The 20,390-nt window shown below is 41.1% G+C and overlaps 1 protein-coding gene across 1 annotated transcript in view; it reads right to left on the bottom strand.

The window, feature by feature from the left end:
- Positions 1 to 951: 951 nt before the first annotated feature.
- Positions 952 to 20,390, bottom strand: part of epha8 (eph receptor A8) — a 100,067-nt gene continuing 80,628 nt past the window's right edge. The window contains exons 11-22 of the mRNA XM_041033426.1: positions 19,509 to 19,633; positions 17,198 to 17,360; positions 14,983 to 15,079; positions 10,503 to 10,570; positions 10,060 to 10,185; positions 9,302 to 9,487; positions 7,463 to 7,524; positions 6,348 to 6,557; positions 3,601 to 3,750; positions 3,317 to 3,507; positions 2,246 to 2,404; positions 952 to 1,474 (exon numbers count right to left, since the gene is read on the bottom strand). Coding sequence (XP_040889360.1) covers positions 1,360 to 1,474; positions 2,246 to 2,404; positions 3,317 to 3,507; positions 3,601 to 3,750; positions 6,348 to 6,557; positions 7,463 to 7,524; positions 9,302 to 9,487; positions 10,060 to 10,185; positions 10,503 to 10,570; positions 14,983 to 15,079; positions 17,198 to 17,360; positions 19,509 to 19,633 — 1,652 coding nt within the window. The 3' untranslated portion in view covers positions 952 to 1,359. The remainder of the gene's footprint in view (positions 1,475 to 2,245; positions 2,405 to 3,316; positions 3,508 to 3,600; positions 3,751 to 6,347; positions 6,558 to 7,462; positions 7,525 to 9,301; positions 9,488 to 10,059; positions 10,186 to 10,502; positions 10,571 to 14,982; positions 15,080 to 17,197; positions 17,361 to 19,508; positions 19,634 to 20,390) is intronic.

Below are 20,390 nucleotides of genomic sequence, written 5' to 3' on the forward strand. Positions count from 1 at the left end.
CTCCATCTCATATTGTTCACCAGTAACCCGGTAGTGCCAACCTGTAGTGAAGGTTAATTTATCAAACCACTCCTTACAAGGTCAAGAATAAATTTTCACACTCAAAGCTGAAATAGGTTTGCAAAACTTGAGATGCATTTAAAATATATTTGCTTTGCGTTTAAAACTGATTTGAAATGCATTTTAAATAGCAGTGCATTTTCAATAAATGTAAAACAAGTAACAACAATAAGTGTAACAAGAAACCCCCAAACATACTGAAAATGCATCAGATGCATTATTTATGACAATATGTGAACTGGCCAAAATTATTTTGTATGCATATGTAAACACAATATTTAATTTAAATATATTTTACTCTCAGTTTACTGTTACAGTGAAGGAAGTTTGGAAAAAAATGGCAACAGCGAGCTATTTATTAATATATATAATACTATTGAATTTTAGATATCGCTTATCTTTCTTGGGAGTTCTTATGTTATTTTATTATTTATGTAATATTTTAAAACAGCTAATTCTTTATCAGATCAACTTTGTGGCTCCAGTTGTGGCTGCGAGGAGATTTGTGACACAACTGCAAAGCCTTTACAACACAGAGAGATTGTAGAATAAAGTGCACTGTAACTGAATCATACACATCGTCCTAGTACAGTAGTTGTGCGCTGCGCAGCTTCAAACTGGGCAGAGGGCTCTAGGGCTCTCTCGGGGTCATTCATCAAGGTTGGACCGTGGAGAAATGTGCCTGTTGTTGGTATTAATAGCCTGGGGTGAAATAGGTCTTCTCCACTGCGGAGATGATCATGGCAACTCGGGTGAGCCCTATCTCACTTTTCTCCCCCTTTTTTTGACTCAGGCCTCATTCTGTGCCTCATTCTCCTCAAGCTGTTACTGCCGGAGAGGCAGTGAGTGTCATCAGAACGTCTGAAAACACCCCCATCCCCACCCCCACCCTATACATCACTCCACGCACTCTTGCTATTGCCCGGGTTCAGTAAATCATATTACTCTGATAAATTCATGATTGATAAATTATCTTCTCTTTGTATACAATAAAATTAAAATAACATGTGGATTAAGGCAGTCTTTTCATTTAGAAACAAGACATTTAAACTCAGAAAATGTATTCAGATAGGAAAAAAATGAAAGGTCAGACTTGTCCTTAAGAAGTCATGTTTACTTGCTCCAGAGTTAAAACCTTTCAAGTTTTGTTCATCAATCTCTTGAGGAAAAAGTCTTGTAAAGTTCCCAAACATCTTCTCCTCCCTTTTATCTGATCACCTTGTTTCCCATGGAGTCCCTCTAGACCTTACCGAAGCCTGGGTTTCTAGATTTCAGCAGAAAGAAGCCTCAGCGTTGGAGTTATACGTGCACTGATGGCACACTCTTGTTGAGGACCTGTGCCCTCATCAGCTGGACGCTGGTCATGATCTTCTTCTGGTGGCCCATCAGCGTCACCCCGAGCCTCTGGATGTCCCTGAGCAGTACACAAATGTAAACACACAGAAAAACAGATTTCACCTTTATTAAAGTGGTTATAATCTTTATAGTTCTACAGTTATGTGAAAGCAATGACAATGTGAAAGCTTACAATGATGAAGCTACAATGAATGATCTGAATGTGCAGCTCCCTTGGCTTTATGGAGTTATACAGTGAGTTTCAGTTCATTGTTTAGCTGTAGTAAATGTGAGGAGAGAGAAATGGGTATGGCATGCAACAAAGATCCACAGCCAGAACTGAACTGGTGATGTTGCATTAATGTGGTTTGCACTGTAACTGCTGGACCACTGGGCCCCCTCCTACAAAGATATTTCAAATTAAAAGCCTTTGAGTGGCTCCAGGGGCATAATCCCACCCTTCCCTGATGAGCCTATAGCAGCAGTAGCAACAGTAACAGTAGCTTGACACCAATCAAATCAGCAAAGAAGAATAAATTTCTTAAGTTATTTAGTGGATGTAAACAGTATTTCTGTTATAACATGACAGATTGGTGAGTGTGACATTATGCTTACCATGTAAGCAGGACAATGTGATCAGTATTTGCTGAGATTGCGGAGAATCTAGAACTTACTTCAGTGTGTAAATCAAACAGTTTAAGCCACATGTGCAATGATTTCTCACTCCACTGGGCTGTTATGCTGCATACGCTACATCAGCTGCTAGAGCCCAGCAGCTAACTACTACCACAGTTAACAGTTCACCATAACCTCTCAGTTGTTCTCACTCTCCATCACAGTTAGTACTTACCCTTGGTTCATGCCAATGACATGACCCAGAGTGTGGTACCCCCCTGCTGCAAAGTGGTCCTTGTAACGGCCCATCTTTATGGTGTCCAGCCACTCGTCTACTGAGTTACAGCTACTGAAGTCTGGGATAGCTCTCTCCATCAGCGGAGGACTGTTTAAACTGTGGCCGGGAGAGAGAGAGAGAGACAGATGGCCGTAGATAGAGAGAGAGAGGAAGATGAATGGGAAGACAAAACGATTAGTTAGAGGGAGTCCGAAAACAAGAAAAGAGTCAAAAAGTAAGCAGGAGGGAGAGCGACTGGGGGAAAGGGGGCTTTGAAATGCACTAGTAACCGAGGCAGGAAATCAATAACAGTTAAAATGATAGAGAAGAGGTGGCGGCTTTGGTTGCAGGATGGCTGCTTTGGGTAGATTGATAAAGGGAGAAATCCTTTACACTCCTCCTTCTCCTCTGCCTCTTCCTCTACCTACTGTTTCCCTCACCTCAAACACTCACTCGCACACACATACGCAGAAGCACAATGCCATGCACCACTGACTCTGCACGACCTGGGATCTGAACTGAGCAATTTACACAAGTCCAGCTTCAGCCTGGGTGTCCTCTCAAACCTGCTCCCACATTCACCGCGGATCAATGTCAATATCACAGCAAGGCTTTTACTTAACGCACAGCGCGTCTATCAGAAATGAGCTTATTGGAAAACGAACACGACTGCTCGCTTCGTCTGCCAGAGAACTTTGAGGGAAACTTTACACTGCAACTTTATCCCACCGCGTTCATGTTTGATAGCAGCGGGATGAGATTGGATTTACTCTGCCTCCCACACTAGGACAGTTACTTAGTAGCCTAACAGTCTGTCACTATATATTGTCCAAGAGATCATCTTCTCAGCCCCTCGCAGGCGGTGTCATGCTTTGATTTGCAGCTTAATCCGCTAATCACATGAACCAATATTTGATTAAATGTTGGCGAACTGTCTGGCCAAATTAAATCAAAAGACTCCTCGGCATGTGACACAATGCACCCATGTAGCTTTGCTGCAAATGTGGATCTATTCAGTGGCCCACCCACCTGCAGAGCGTGTCCATAGACTTCAGGTTCTCTGGGTTGCGGATTAGCTTGTCGAGAACAGTGACTATCTGGCAGAAGCGTGGCCTCTCGTTGCGATCCTTCTGCCAGCAGTCCAGCATGAGTGTGTGTAGAGCAGCAGGGCAGCCCATAGGAGCAGGCAGCCTGTAGCCCTCTTCCACAGATTTGATCACCTGCACATGTATGGCAAGCGATGATATGGATGAGATCAGTTTCTACCATGGAAATACACTGAATGCTAGTTATGGTCAACAAATGGTGCTCACATCTCTGTTGGTGAGGTTCCAGTATGGTCGCTCTCCGTATGACATCACCTCCCACATGACCACGCCGTAGCTCCACACATCACTGGAGGAGGAGAACTTCCTGTAAGCGATAGCCTCTGGGGCTGTCCAGCGGATTGGGATTTTCCCACCCTGTCAGGAACCGAAAAGACGTTTGACCGTATCAGACTTTCTGAGACACAATGTAAAACCACTCCAGTAGAAGTAAAAGCACACAAATATTTTCAGCAAAATGTAGTTAAAATAACAATAACAAAAAACAGATTTTATGTAGAAAAGCCTCATTCATACAAAAATGTTATTACATACAGAATGTAATTATTGCTTTATTATTACCAGTGCCTTAATTTGTAAATAGAAATTTTAACTACTTTATATACCACTGAGAAGCTTAACATGTAACAATGTCTCAGACTAAGCTTATCATATGTTTTGTATGTAAGTGCATCAAATATCAAGTGTAACTGAAGAATTAAAAGAAAAGTGAAAGTAGGAGTAAAATATATACAATTTCCCTTTCAAATGCAGTGAAGAAGAAGTAAAAAGTAGCATTAAATGGAAATAGCTGAGTAAAGTACTACCTAAAATTTGTACTAAAGTACAGTACTTGAGTGGATGTACTTAATTACCATCTACCATTGAGTTAATGTCCATGAAAGCAGAAAGTTAGACAACACATTAAAAACTAAAGAGAGTCAGTGTGGACATGTGGTCAGGACGAGAATAGACTTGCAAATGTTAGCAAGTATGTGAACCACTTACATTATTTTGATATAAAGCTGACACTTAATTAGGCTGACAAATGGATACATCACTGCTTAAACAAACAAAGCGCTCCCTGTGGCTTATTTTAAACATCTGAAGGTTACTCTCAAAATGTAGCCCATTACAGATACCTGATGTCCTGCTAAACACTAAAACCAGCAACATGACCCAGAGGAATTCACTAACCTTGATTCATTATCTTAATACTTGCAGGTTCTTCAAAGTGACTTTGCTGCCACTTTGATTCCATACAATAAGCAGCTTTATTCACTTTATTCAGATTTCCAGGCAGCAATATGAACTGTATTAATCTAAAGCCATTATCAACCTTTAATTTGAGATGTGCTGTAATGACACTATAGCGTCTATAATATCACAATCTGCGGTCCTTATCCCCATCAGAACGTCTCTGAGTGATTCTGCATGTAATCACTTTTCTCTCTGTAATCTGATTGCTGTGCTTTAACAGACTGTAACAGACAAATGTGTCAAACACTGATTTCCATCAGACTCTGGAAACAGCTGCCTCTGCCTTTTTTAGTTAAGGCTTAATATATTTGTTCTCGTCAGGCTACAGGTTTAACATGGTGCTGCTCTCAGTTGGAGCACTTACAAAGATGATTCTGCTTTGCTCACACTTTTATGGGACTTTGTATTTTTTTTTTTGTCTCTAAATTTTACATTTGCCTTTTTGCTACTCTCCTGGTCAGCTCTCAGTGGAACCGCATACTTCACATAAGAATACAAAAGGCATTTTAACTTGTCAGTATAATTCACAAAATATGAAGATGTACAAAATAAACTGATGACTATGATCACATTAAGCCAAAAGAAAATGAATTCATCAATCTTAGGATTTTAGTTTTTGGTCGTTTTCTTTCCATGTGCAGTCTATTGAAAAGATCTTACAGAATTTTGGGGTTTTGAAGTACAAAATTCAAAATACTTGCTGCTCAGGGCTGCTACTATGGCTAGCTGCTGCCCTAAAGCAAGAACTCAAGAGATAATATCAGTTTATTTGTCATAAGTAGTCCCACTCAGTGAAAACAGGTGCTTGTTGTATGTGGTTCTGAGTCCTTTCTAGGGATTCAACACCAACTGGACCCATTGGAATCAGTACTGATCCAGTCTGGCTTTGGTCAGGTGTGACGGATCCACATTAAAGCCCCTGATGTTACTCACCACTTCCTGCATGTGTTTCACAATAAATGCATGTGAATGTAGAGGCAGTGGTGTTTTATTGTGAAATGGAGTGCTGACAATGCCATTTGTAGTCAGCTAAAGTTACTGAAAAATGACTTGCCATTGTTTTTCATCTCTAGGGAGATAGGAGCTATTTAATGTTGGTTAGCAGTTTGGTTTTGGTCAAGCACAGATGAAGGATATGGCAAAATTTAATTGAAGTTGATGCGTTATTATGAAGAAGTCTCATAAAATGTCTTGAACAATGTGATTAAAGGGATACTCCATTAATTTAGCATTGGATTGCCATAAAGTTAGGTCAGCAGCAGAGGCCAAGATATACTAACTTTTAGCACCTAGTGAGGGTTAAGCTCCAAAAGTGCTGTATTTCCCATAAGGCAACTCAGTACTGTCTTTTATTAGACTCTCCCTGCCTCATAAATGTCCGCTTATTTCAAACCCCACACCTTCAATTTGGCTCAAGTCTGAGACCCAAGCAGTGATAACCTTGATGACTTCATCACCCCTTTAAAATCCGTATAATGCTCCCTCACGTGGAACTCATCATGATCATGTAAGTGAACATGAGGCTGTAACTTTAACTTTGACATATGATGCCTTTAGTATCAGTGGAGATGTATATATACCTCCATTAATTCAGGTTTGTGCACATTTGAAATCCTAATTTTTCCTAGTCCCATTATATGAGATTGTTGAAGTGTGTATGAGTCGGAATGTGTGTGTGTTGCTGCATTAATGCTTGCCTCGATGTGAAAACTCACACTGGTGGTGTATGCAGCATCGGGATCATCCTCCAGCACTCGGGACAGGCCAAAGTCAGACACCTTACACACCAGGTTGCTGTTGACCAGGATGTTGCGGGCAGCCAGGTCTCTGTGGATGTAGCCCAGGTCAGACAGGTAGGTCATACCGGCTGCAATGCCGCGCAGCAACCCCACCAGCTGGATGATGGTAAACTGGCCATCGTGTCTCTGAGGGAAGGCAGAAAAGAAAAGACAAAGAAAGATCAGCAAGGGTGACGCAGGGAGAGAAAGTGTTAACAGCAGATTAAAAAAAAAAAACAAAAAAAAAATAAAAACGTGATGATATTGCAGCAAAAAAGATGAAGAGAGTGATAATAGAAAAGATTTTAATCAAGATAGAGAACAGAGTAAAGATAAGAGAATAAAACATGACAGGGATTTGCTTTTAAGTTATAATCTGCAGTATTTTCATATAAGCAAATACTGGCGCTGTTTGACATTGTCATTGTTATACAATGTTAAATCAACCTACAGCATATCTTATTAAAGAAAACTTTCACATTTGATGCTCTAAACCACTGGTGCCGGATAACTTTCTGCAGGCAACAATCCTCTAATACCCAGGAGGTGATGTGTGTAGTATTTTCCCTTTGTTAAAACCCTAACCCTGACTCCAACCGTCGTCTGAGAGTTAGGATACACTGAGGAAAACCATTATTAGCATGTAAACATGAAGTTGCTCTCCTGTGAACACTTTATGTATGTACTGCTAAGTTTGGAGATTTTTATATTTTCACATAAGTTGATGAATTAGATCTCCATTAATGTGCTTATAAAAACCGTTTGGAAATCCACAGGATTATTCTATAGGTTTAAATCAAAGCTTTCTTTGAAGTTACTGAGAAGCTTGCAACATCTTGGTGATACATTGTTTCCACTGGACATGGACGATGAGCAGTGATGTCCCGGCTCAAAGGAAAAAAGGACACTAATGTCCACACAGTTAGATGGGCAACTGAACTTAGAGAAATACAGTAAAAAGGAAATTAGCACCAACGACCGACACAAGATTAAAAGCAAAACAAGAACCTCCAGTACTTAAATGCTTTTCAACTGAAAGCATCAATACTAACCCTGAGGAAGGAGTCCAGAGAGCCGTTCTCCATGTATTCTGTGATGATCATCACCGGTTTACCTGGAGAAACAAACAAAAAACATATAGGGTTATTCATGTGCTGCACTGAATATCTAAAAACAACCAGTTTACATGTATGTTGCTAATTTACTCTCTGTGTTGCATGTGTATGTAGTAAAGAACGATGTCCTGTATAAAACAGTGATCTGTACAAATGAGTCACAGATAGTTAGTTATCCATCGACCTCCCATTGGAACATTTTCCAGTTTAGCATGCTCAACTAAGATATGCTAGCTTTTAGTTCAAAGCACCACTGTTCATCCTAAACATCAATCCAAACACACTACCATGAGGCAGTAATAGTGTGTTGTTTTGTTTATCACACAACAGTCCATGCTATACCACCATACTTCCACATGTACAGTGAAAGTACTATTTACATTTAACTTAGTCTAGATGATTGCTGACAGTCTGGTAAATAAACAGTTCTCTGCTTCATCTCCATATTGTGACATAAAAGTTATCATTGTATGATTTACAAATACATTTGGATTTTTAAAACAACCCCTTTGTTTTTGGAAACAACAATATAAAATGTAACCCAAGTGTCTCTGTCATGTCATGTTGGTGATTGCAGCATGTAACATGGAGGTTGCAGCCATTGCCCCGTTTTGGACAGAGACACTGGGAGCGGAGAAAGGAACGAACAGTCCTGAGGGAGTTATTAGCGAAGAGATATATTTTAATTGACCTAAGATTTTCCATGAGACTGTCAACTGTTTTCAATGTGCCAGTCTCCAACACACCTGCTGATTTGCAGTAGAAACCTGTTGCACAAAAGGCCTTCAGCACAGACCACCTACGAGCTGTCTAGGTTACAGAGCTGGTAAGAACTTGCTCTAGCTGGAATAATCAGAATCCAACATTTTTGTCTGCATGGAAAAATAAAAGTGGAAAGAGGAGACAGACATGAATAACAGGGATTGTGTGAGGTTCATATGGCTGTGATAAAGTGAGCAAAAAACTATCTAACAAGTGCGGCGAGCAGTTGACCTGCTCTGAGCAGGTGGGCAGTGGACTGTGCAAAGCGCACTCATTCATAAGAACCAAGATTGCAGTGTGCTGCTGGATTTGCGTCACCACCCCCTCTGCTGCACCTTTCATCCCACTGGGGCGCACGGTGAGTCACCAAGATACCAAACTAGTGCAGTCAAGGAAATAACTTTAGGGCTCCGCAGGAAAATACCAGTTCATGGTTGCATCACTGTGCTTCACGCCATGCGCCAACACGAATGTTGAGCCCACAGACTCAAAAGCTGGGAGAGCGATAGGCTGCCATTTATTCTGGCACTGAGGTGGAGAAATGTAATTACTTGAAAATATACACTCCCCATTAGAGGTTCTTTTACTCTTCTACCTTTTTAACTCCCAGTTGAAAATGACTACACGTTATAATAGCCCCATGTGATTTAAGCTCCCTACCAGCTATTTCTAAAATATATTCTTTTCATGACTTTTCCTAAGTAGCCTTTCCCTTTAAACTCTTCAGCCTAAGACCACCTCAGAATAACCATAGGCTTATTTCAATAAAATGTATAGTTAGAAGTCTAAGTTAATCAAGAACTGGTAAGTTTTTAGACATGGGCAGCACAGGGACAGCTTTAGGAAAGTAGCCTCTTTGAAGTTTACACATAGATGAAGATCATGTGCGTAGCAGTTACTGTTAATTATGTCCATGCTACATTACAGATCTCCTAACATATCTATTAAGTTACAGCCACTAATCTTAAAAATGGCATTATATATACAAATATGTAGTGTTAGTGGTCAGCGTACTCTGGGTTACCACTCCCTCCAGGCGGATGACGTTGGGATGGTCAAACTGGGCCATGATGGACGCTTCGGCCAAGAAGTCCCTCTTCTGCTTCTCTGTGTATCCTGCCTTCAGGGTCTTCAGGGCCACTGGGATGTCTCTCTTCCCTGGGAGCCTCATACGCCCATAACACACCTCCCCAAATTCCCCTACACACAAGAGCAGGCCAGTTCAGCACTTTACATTCAACCTAAACCTAAAAATATTCCACTGCACTGAACGTGCAGCTGCACCCTCACCTCCTCTTAAGCCATGGTTGTAAATGAGGATGTGTGCTGAGTGAACTTGCTGGATTAGACAAAAGAAACAGATTCACTTATAAGCTCTCTGTCCACATATATGTGAACAACCTGAAGAATCATCCATTGGCCTCTTTCTCATTAATGGCTATCTTTATATCAGAAGGACTTTGAGTGTGCTTTCTGTTATTTGTCTTCCTCAGGTCTATGCTTTATACCTCTCTTTATGTCTGCAGGAGTCACATGTAGAACAGCTTATTGTGGAGCTGACACAATGTTAGTATTCACTGCCTGTCTGAGAAGCTTTGATTGACAGCCCCACGCAACGCTCTGATTCCACTTTGCCATCCTCCTCTCTGCTGCACACCACAGCCTTTACACCAGCCAATGATTTTAAGTTAGCTCAGCCAATGATTCTCACTCTGTCTGTGTGTGTGTGAGTGTGTGCGCGCGTGTGACTGCACACAAGTTCATGGTTTTACCTGAACCAATGATTTTCTCTATTTTGATCCTGGAAGCTTCAATTTCTCGGGCAAACTCGTGGACCGCCTGGCAGGGGTCCTCGTACGTGTGCGGGTCGATATAGAACCTCGCGTCGGGGAATGACACTAAGATAAACAACATTACCATTTGGTCACATATCGGAGAATGAGAGCAACATCACATCTGAGCCCCTGTCACCGGTGTGTGGAGAGAAAGTTGATGAAAGGGAAGAAATGACTCGGAGACAGGAGCAGACAGAGGGAGAGAGAGAATAAACAGCACACAGAGAATAAGGCCTGTGTTCTCCTGTAATCACTCAGAGCGTGATGAAAATTGTTTGCTCTGAGGATGAACTTTATTACACTGGGATGAAAATACGACCTCTTCAAGGAAGGCGATCTAATCTATTATTGGTAATAATTGAGGATTGGGTCAAACATACCGTGACCGTTCTGGTAATGCATCTTCTCCTCATCAGAGTCCTGGAAGGCTTTGCTGTAGCCACAGTGTCTATACAAACCACACACACACACAGCCAGTCATTCAAACACACACACATTCAGGCACACACATAAACATACAGCGGGATGAATACAGGACAATAGAGAAACATTTGTGCTACCAAACTATAACCAAAGCTCATAATTAATAAATCAATAATTGTTCATAATGAATTATTGACTTCAGCAGAGCTTTTCATCACCTAGTGATGCTTAATGACAAACAAACAAACTTTCTGTCTGTTAATTCGGTTTTCCACTGGCAGCAAGGTGAAGAGGGTAAGAGGTCATCCTTACAGGAATCTGTGAGATTTTAGCAAGCAGCCAATACAATGGAGGAGAATATAGCCTGAATTTAATTTTATTTTATTAACTTATTTGTGTCTTTGGGTGACTCAGTCCTTTAATTCACTACCATTTTACAAATGGTTATTACCATTTCATAGTAACAAACCAGTTTCTGTGGGTATGCTTCCTTGTCTTCAAGTAAAACCGATTAACATCAGTGCTCATGTTAAGACGTCACAGTCAAAGCATTTAGGAGAGAAAGGGAAAAAGGATTTTAAACCTCGTGCATAGATGCAGATTCAAAAGTGGCATCCTGTCTCTTAGCCCTCATGGGTCTGTGGCTCTCAGGCACATTTGGCACTAGGCAAGTAATTCACATACTCACCTCCATGTATTTTCTCACTACACTGATGCATGATGGTGTTTAACTTGCTGCTGGTTTTACAGTTTGCTGAAAGTGTATAATACAAGCTTGAATGGTTTACTGGCATTGTGGTCCTGTATGCACTGAAAAAGATCCCTGTAGTAACATTATTTGGTCTGAGCAGTGTTGAGAAAGTTATTTTGAAACTGTCCTGTGATGGGCTGTTCACACATACAAGGCTGTAGCACGACAGCACAGAGTACAGTCAAACCCCCTGTGCGAAGGGGGCTTTTTTGTGACCAGGCACACCTGGCACAGCTGTGGGGCACTTGGAAATTCATAGTTTAGTGTGTCAGAGGTTGTAAAATCATGGGAAATCACATTCATTGCTTTTTATCCCCTTTAAACACAGGAAGTTAGGGTCATCATATTTTCTGTGTGTATTAGTGTTTTATCTGTCATACAATCATCCATAATCACCTGCTGTAATATTCTACCATAGTGCCATATGTTCAGTGATGGGAAAAGGAATAATGTTTTTTTTATATTGTGTTTCTTATTTTTGAAGTGATTTTAACAATTAATTTAATCTATTTTTGCCCGTTTATCATGGAAAATGATTGCTGACACCCTGGTAAATAAACAGTTGCCTGCCTCATCTTTATATAAGGATGTAAACGTGATCCTTGTATGGTCCATGAAGAAATTTTAAATTAAGACTTTTGGTTCTAGAGGCAACACTATAAAACACACACCAAGCAGTTGTACTGCACCATGATGATGATCACAGCAACATGTCTATCTCTATTGTAACTAAAATGATGAAGCTCGAGATGTCACATTGGTCAGACTTGTTAAAAAGAAGATGCAGCTCGCAGGTGTTGCCCCGGTTTCTTTGTGTTTTGGATACACTGAATAGGAAGAAGGAACGGACGGTCCTGAAAGGGTGAGGTTGAGTAAAAGGTCGCGGTTTGGGCTAAAATATTATATAATATAATAAAATTTAGAGGACCTTCATCGTCGTAGTTATGATAATAATAAGCATGCGGCTAAGGTTGTGGAATGGTCATGGATAAAAGAAATAATGTTCACATGGGAAACAAACAACGGTCTCTTTGTGAAAGTCCTGTGCTCTCATGACCCATCTATCCAGCCAACATTGTCACTTCATATACCACGTTAACTGACTTCCTCCTTTTTTCCTACTGTGGAATAAATGTGCACCAAGCAGCTGGTTGCAGTGCACCTCTGGATTCACGTCGGCACACACTCAGCAGCACCTCTCCTCCCACTGGGGCATCACCAAGATACCAAAGCGGCGTAGTCGAGGACATAATTTCAGTGCACCTCTGCATTTTGTACCATGCGTTAACCTGGATATAGAGCCTATAGACTCAAAAGCTGCAATGGGCCTCTATTTGTTGTGAATGAGACCTGGTGCTTCAGCCCACTGAGCTACAGAGATTTAAAAGGTGCCCAGCACTACTACAGGGACTGTGAAAAGCTCAGCTTTATGCGTCCTCTGACGCAATGTGTGCAACAGCCAGGTGAGAACCAATCACACTCATGTTAATGCCAGAAGAAACACAAGCACAGAGCTTACTACTCCTTCCAGCACAGATACAGGACCACAGAGACGTCAGTCTTGCCAGCTCCAAAGCTATTGTTGTATGAAAATTGTTTCAGTAATGGCTTGCATGTTAAAAAAAAATACAGAGAAAAGCTGTTCTGTAACTCAGGAAACACACTTTACAACAAGGAATGAACAACTTCCTTGTGTGTACCGTGGGTACATCAGAACACAACTGTCTAGGTGGAGCAGAGTCTGTTTTTTTTTAACATTCTCAGAGTAACACAAACACAGCTTCCTAAGGTGCCAGAGACCACTTTGTATCTGTATGTGTGAACGCAGCATGGAGCTTGCAGGGTACCTTGTAGCTACTGATGCAACAAGCTACTCTTCTTTGGAAATAGTTAAGCTACATTGACACTATACCTCTGCTGAAGGTAGCAAGCTATTTTACAATCTACTGAAAAAGTAGCTTAACACATTTAAGCCATTTCACATTACTTCAGTGTCAGTAGTGTCACTACTTCCCAACACTGTGTATGGAGTAAAAACAGCTCAATGCTTCAGTCTCCTGTGGGAATCTGAACCAGCACTACTGGCTGAGGACTTCCCTGTGTCTTAGCCGCTGTGCACATTCAATTCACACTTTCTGCATCCAGTCACTTCACCATTGTTTGAGTCTGTATCTGTGAACCTGGCCTTAGCCATCTCTAAACTGTTAGGACTTTGTGTGGCAGTAACCACGGCTACTCCATTTAACCTCCTTGCTAAATTATTAGTTATTACAATAGTACATTTGTTAGTCCATTTCAAACTGACTTGTGTAAAAGGGACATGTTCTTTCTGTCTGTATCGTTATTTTAAAACCGGACTGACTGAAACAGGACTGGTGAGACATCCACGCTGACAGTCCACATGAACCACTCCTTCTGCTCAAATAATTGACTTGTCTCAGTCTTTATTGTTAGCGTCCACAGACGGAAGTGGAGGCTCACAACAAAGTAAAATCCAAATGCTGCATGTGACAGAAGAGTTGCTCAAAGCAAATTTACCAAATTCTTGGCAAATCGTCCTGTTAAGTGATGAGATGGAGACATTAAAATCGTCCATAAGTCTCAAGCATGCTGACATGCACTATCTTAAGTGATAGCAGCGCACTAGCATCAGCCAAAGTGCTGTCTTTTATTATCTGACATTTGCATTCATGAAGATTAAAATCTCATTTAGAGTATGGCCACTAATTCATCTGCTGTGCAGTGAGGTGTTTTTTCCTCATCATTCAGGTTTACGTCCTGTGTAAACAGTAAAACTGTTTAATAGTAGGCTGGCTAGTAGCCCAGCTCCCTCAGTTTTAGTGTATTTCTTGAAAAGGACCATTTCAAATTCTAAACTCCACAATCAGTGAGGTTGTTCTTGTTCGATCCTCCATCTTAGTTGCATTGTAAATACACTGGACTTTGCAGTCACGATAACACGACTTTGCCTGGATAACATCTTTAAATCCTCCAACGTATTCTTTTTTCTCCTCAAACAGAATGGAAATGAAAAACTTAATATGCATTGAAATATGAATTAATTAAGCGCAATGAAATTAATTATTCGGTGCAGTACTACACTACAGAGATGTAAGTTGAAGACATCAAAAGGGAGGGGGGGTGCTGATGGGATAAGTGGGAACGTTTGGCTTGCAAGCTACTGGACATGAATCAACATAATTAAATCCACGATGAGGTGGAAATTACAAGTTAGGAAATTAGCTAAGTAAGACAGTGAGAAGACAGGGAGGGTTTAGGGGATGAGAGAAGCTGAAGCATTAGTTTTCAGAACTCCTCTCAACTCATCGTCCTTATTGCTGATAGAAAAGCATGCAGATTATTTGTGCACTCCGACATTGTGAACATTTAAACATGACAAGTGGGACTAAAGGTAGTTTAGCTTCTCAAGCACAGGCTTAAATGAGATTCTCCCCCATTTCTGGAGAACATTTTAGGGGCTTATTCTAAGAGAGCTTCACTCAGATGACAACTTTACTTTCATTTTACTTGCAGCAAATACTACATGTGGCAAAAGCAGGGAGAAATACAGTGCACACGGGGTGTTGATCACAAGCAACATTACACAAAGAGAGGCACGGTAGAGTAGTGTAAGAAAGTGTTCCACACACAGCAGCGATGGGTAGTGTGGTAAAGTGTAGCCTTGCCGTTTCCTGCAGATGATGATGGCCAGAAAAGTGACCAGGCCGGACACCAGGGCCATGCAGATCCATATGATGGTCATGGTGTTGTAGCGCAGAGGAGCTGCAAACACACAGACAAACATACTGCGTTAGTGTGCCACACATAGTCGAGAGTTTTCAGTTTACTCTAACACACAGACCGACAAACACAGGTGGCAGGGAGAGAGGGGGTCTTGGTTAAACAAGATAAACATAAATCTGGAGCTTCATTAAGGAGCTCAGCATTTTCTAATTACCTCCTGTTTGTATAATGAAAGTGTGTCTGTGGCATTATGGGTACTGTTGTCATCTCTTCTGAAAATTTATGCTGTCCCAGACTTACGAGTGATTAAGGCTCCACCTTTAAGTACACTGTTATAAATACTTTCATGGAGTCCGATGCAGTGTATGACAAAGACAACAAAACAAGACAAAACAAGACATTACAACACTTTTGCCATCAGAGCAGCTTAAGCTCAATGTTACGGGCCTGTCAAAACTGCTTAGAATTTCATAAGAATGCTGAGCACTTAATGCAATAACGTTTCCCATTTTACTGTAATAACTTATGACATTTAATATGTAATGTTATAACATTATATTTTTGGTAGCCATTTAATCAATATGGAATAGATGAAATGACTAAGTGCATTTTAAGTGTTTTATGGAATTTTGGATAAGCATAAGGACAAACAATCCCCCAGCATTGGTCTGTACAGCGAAAACTATCAGGGTCCGGTTCCTGGTCAGGTGCTGCTGGTGGGTGGGAAGCAGGTGGCTGAGGTCCCTTGAGACCAAAAGGGCTTCACTGATTATGTTATCTGCTGACCATTTTTATTATATCAGGGCAGAGTATTACATTATCAGGTTTTAATTATATATTTTTGTTACTTTATATGCAGCTTTACCTCACGTACCTCAGTAGCCAGTGGTACAAGGCCTACCAGGTCTGTACTTAGAAAACAAAATCTATACAATAACTATTTTCAGAGTTAGTCCTATTTGTTTGTTTGAGAGTTAAGTCTCCATAGATATTGATTTCTCTGGTGCCTGTAAACAACTTTCACATCTTTTTGAACACTGTCTCTGTTTTTGACTAAATTAATATCAAATTCCATTAATTCCTTAACCTTCCTGTGCTGGAGCCAGAAATCCTTGCAAACACATTGACACAGCTGAAAAATGATGTGGACAGTACAGATACATCAGTCACTACTGTCTGGTTAACAAAATAACACACCCTCCCAAACATAAAAACCCACTGGCCAGAACACAACATCTTTGACTGAATATTGAGGTGAAAACTAATTAACATCTCAGCCTGACTCTCAGTTCACATCTAAACCAGGTTAAATGCTCAGAATCACACAGATCTGGGCGCAACACAACCAAGAAACTACAGAGCTGTTTGTAGAAAGTTAATGGGCACCTCTCTGTAGTCTGTCTGTTTTTCATAAACTTTAGGACTTATTGATTACTCAGCATGCAGGCTAGTGGGATGTGTGCAGGCCTCTTGTTGTCAGAGTTTGAAAATGAATGGGTATCAAGAGGAGGGGAGTTGGGGTCGAGCGAGCAGCAGAATGAAGGAAGACTATTAGTCAATGAAACAGCACTGGGACTCCAACCAGGCAGGAGGTTGAGCTTTGCAGACCTTGAGTCTGCTCTGCACGTTATCCTGGCAAAACCCTTATTAGGAAAGAAAAATATTCCAATAAAAAGCTTTTTTTTTGTAACGCCTAACTTTCTGTGTTGTACTTGCCTCTGGTAGAAAGACTCACAAAGACTTCTTCCACACCCCGGCACTGTGTACAGCTGTTTTGAAGCTGGGATAGGCCGCAGTTCTGCTGACAGGGGTGACCCTCTAACAAAGTGCAGATCAGTGCAGCAGAGGGATGGAGTGAGGCGGTTATCAGGCTCATTGACACCCAAGCCCCTTTAGCCTTGAACCATGCTGTGCAGTCTGGCCTGGCTTTGAGAAGCTTTCTGTGCCAAGACTTTTAACAGAACAAACTGTTTCCTTACTGGACTCTTTCCACTGTATTAAACAGCGTACAACTGCTGAGGGGCTCCTGTGGCTCAGGGCAGGCAGGAGGTTTTAAGAAACAATTCAGTGATATGGTATGTCCTCTGTTTGTTTCTCTGACTGTCATAGACCATCATATCAGACACACACCCACACACACACACACACGCAGCACACCTGCTTTCCCAGTCTGAATCTCCACATTCTGGCTGAAGCGTCCGCAGCCTGCTGACGTTCTGGCTCGGACCTGGAAGATGTACTTGGTGCCCGGCTTCAGCCCTGACACTCGGGCGCTGGTATTTTTAGACTTCAGAGTGGAGTAACTCTGCTCTTCATTATCCTATGAGAGAAACAGCCACATTTAAAGATAAGCTTTGGGGAAATTGGCATGCTGGTCAGCTCAAGAGCTCACTGCATCTTTTCCCCATGAAAACATAAGCTCTGCTGCTCCATATTAACACACTGAAAATAGTGGTTTGTGACATAGGATAGAGACTGTCGATTCATTTCACAACTAAAAACATGGAGTAAATACACCTGATGTTGTCAAGTTTATTGTTGATGACAAAAAAGGTGAGAAACCATGTATTAATGAACAAAACAGCAATGAATTGATGAATGAAACATAAAGCAACATAAATGTGATTTATCAGTAAATAATAAGCAAATGAGAAGTAGCACACCTAAGAACAAAACCAATACAATAAGCAGTACATGTATAACTTTTTAGAATATTACAATATACACAGTGAATTATGTTGGGGTATACAGGATATGGATCATATTCATATCACCCACTCCTGGTAATTTTAATTTCCTACTGCCTGTTAGCTAAGTCTAAACCTCTTTGGGGTTAAATTGGATTCTATATTCTATAAAGCTACAATATCTGGATGTATGTGATTGAAAATAATGTATCATTTAGCTTTAGAATCAACCAAGTTATTTTTATTATCTTTGAGATGTCAGTGGCCCCCATGATTTATGCTAAAAGGTCATCATAGAGCAAATGATCGACGGGGAAACATGAATATTCAGTTGTCTAATCACTTAACTTGTTTGCAACTAAGCCGCGTCATTCAGCATGAACTCAGACACTGCAGTGTGTTATGACTCACACTATCGATATCCAGTGTTTTTACAGAGGGTAGAGAGAGGCAGATCACACTGAATTAAAGAGTTTACTAACACTTTCTAAAATAATCTTTCAAATAGCTCATATATGTTCGGTAGATTTGTTGAACCCTATGCTGTGCATTGTTATCATAAATGAGTACAGTCTTATCTGCCAGTCAGACAATTACCTCACACGTCTTTTGATCTGCTTGTCTCAGCCTGAGAAGTGACAGGTGCTTTGAAAAGTGTATTAATGTCTTATTTTCATGTTCCCGTTCAAATTATTGCCTAATTTATAATGTGTCATTTTTCCAAATGCAAATTGTCAAGCTTCTTACACCTACTCACTCAAAGTTTTTTTTTCTTTTGGAAGTCTGAATTAACTATAAAGTTCATCATTATCACCATCATCACTACGGTCCTCACTTTGTTTTCACCTGCCTGCTGCAGCATCTGATACTTTATTAGTTTGGAAATAAAACAAGTTCAACAACAGGAGGTGCAAGGTGCATCCAAACAACACAAGAAGTGAATCATTCATGGGTTCTTGGAAAGGATAAAGGCCTAATTATGAAGAAGTGCTAGGTGAAGAAATAAGAGCCGTTTTGTCTTCATTATCATCCTGAGCTAGAGAGCTGCAGCAGCAGCCACCACCCTTGCTCTGACTCACTGTTGTTCAGTAAAGTACCATAGAAACCTTAAGAAAGCACACTGCTGACTTGTCCACTTGAAATCCCCCACAGGCGTCTCGTCCTGAGCGAGGCCAGATTAAGACACCAGCGCAAGAGACAAGCTAATCCTTTAGCTCTCCCCCACACCGTCCTGCTTGTATGGCTATGAGACTGCTTGCTCCCAGACTGCTCCCTCTGCAATTAGCTGATTTCTATCATCACACACCCACATTACACACACACACACACACTTGCGGCAATTAGCTCGTCGCAAGGCTTATGCGGCCGCCAGCCGCTTGCTGTCACTGTCACTTTCACTAAGTTGGAATCTACACTGTCTCATCCTCTTTCCTGCTCTCCCTCTCTCGACCCCCATTTCCTTTCAATTAGCTGAGCTGCCAGTAGGATATTCTTCTTGGATTAAGTTATCCAGAGTCTATCCAGCCACCACTCCTCTGCATTCACAATATCTTGGCTCAGCTTAGTTGGAGCCCTATGAAGACAATGAGCTTATGTTCTCCAGGTATAGTGAGCACTGTGTCACTTTTTTCATCTCTGCCTCAATAATTTCATGTTCACTGTTTTGGGAAAATAAACAGAATATGCCGACATGACCCGAAAACAAACGACTACAGTTATTGTCTTTTGTGCTGTGTATGAGCAGTTTGTGAGTGGTACAGATGCAGCAGTTAGTCGAGTACCTTCTCATAATATTTGATGTCGTACTCCAGAATTACTCCGTTGGGCTGGTCGGGCTCATGCCACAGCAGAGTCACGCTGTTCTGACTGGTGTTCTCCTGGCGGATGGCTAATACTTCAGAGGGCGCTGCACAGGAAACAGGAGAGATTACTGCTTTGTCAGTTCAAGATGTGGTTCATCACTGACAATCACATACAGTGGAGAGTGTGGACCCCACTCTATATATACTAAGGTAATGAGCCTGCAGTCAAGTCCTGTTTACACAGGAGCTCCATTTCATGAATTACAGTCAGACAAGAGAATAAATCCGTGAAGATCTTAACACTTGCCTTTGCAGGGGCTGCTTTGTTGTACAGCACAGTGACTTTAACAGCTACCTCAGTTGGTGTTGCTTATAAGACATCACTGGTAAGTTTAGATCACAACTGACAGATGAAACCACCATGTGATTTTAATGGCCACAGGTTTTCAAAATTAAACAACAAAACACATAGTTTGTCATTTCCCACCAAGACAACCAGTATGGCCCCTCACTCATCTGACACATCTGCTATATATTACTCATAACAAACAAAAGAGTAAACTTGTGGGCCAGAAAAAGAAAATAATGAGCAGGAAGGTGCTATAACACTGTGTAGAGCTAAGAGGAACTGAAAAGTCTTTGGCTTCTTCAGTATGACTGACTCTTTTCACTCAGAGTCATTTGAGGCAGCATCATAAAAAGATATAAAGTGCAGCTTTAACATTAGGGAAAGATCATGGCTTGGGTTAAAATGAAAACAGTGTACAAAGAGCAGCCTGTGCCCCCTCTATAGACCAGAGGTGTTCAGAGTGTGAATGAATCTTTAACAACAAATATTCAAACTGAACTAACTCTACTGAA

Source organism: Toxotes jaculatrix, chromosome 3, assembly GCF_017976425.1.
Source record: "Toxotes jaculatrix isolate fToxJac2 chromosome 3, fToxJac2.pri, whole genome shotgun sequence".
Taxonomy (NCBI): domain Eukaryota; kingdom Metazoa; phylum Chordata; class Actinopteri; family Toxotidae; genus Toxotes; species Toxotes jaculatrix.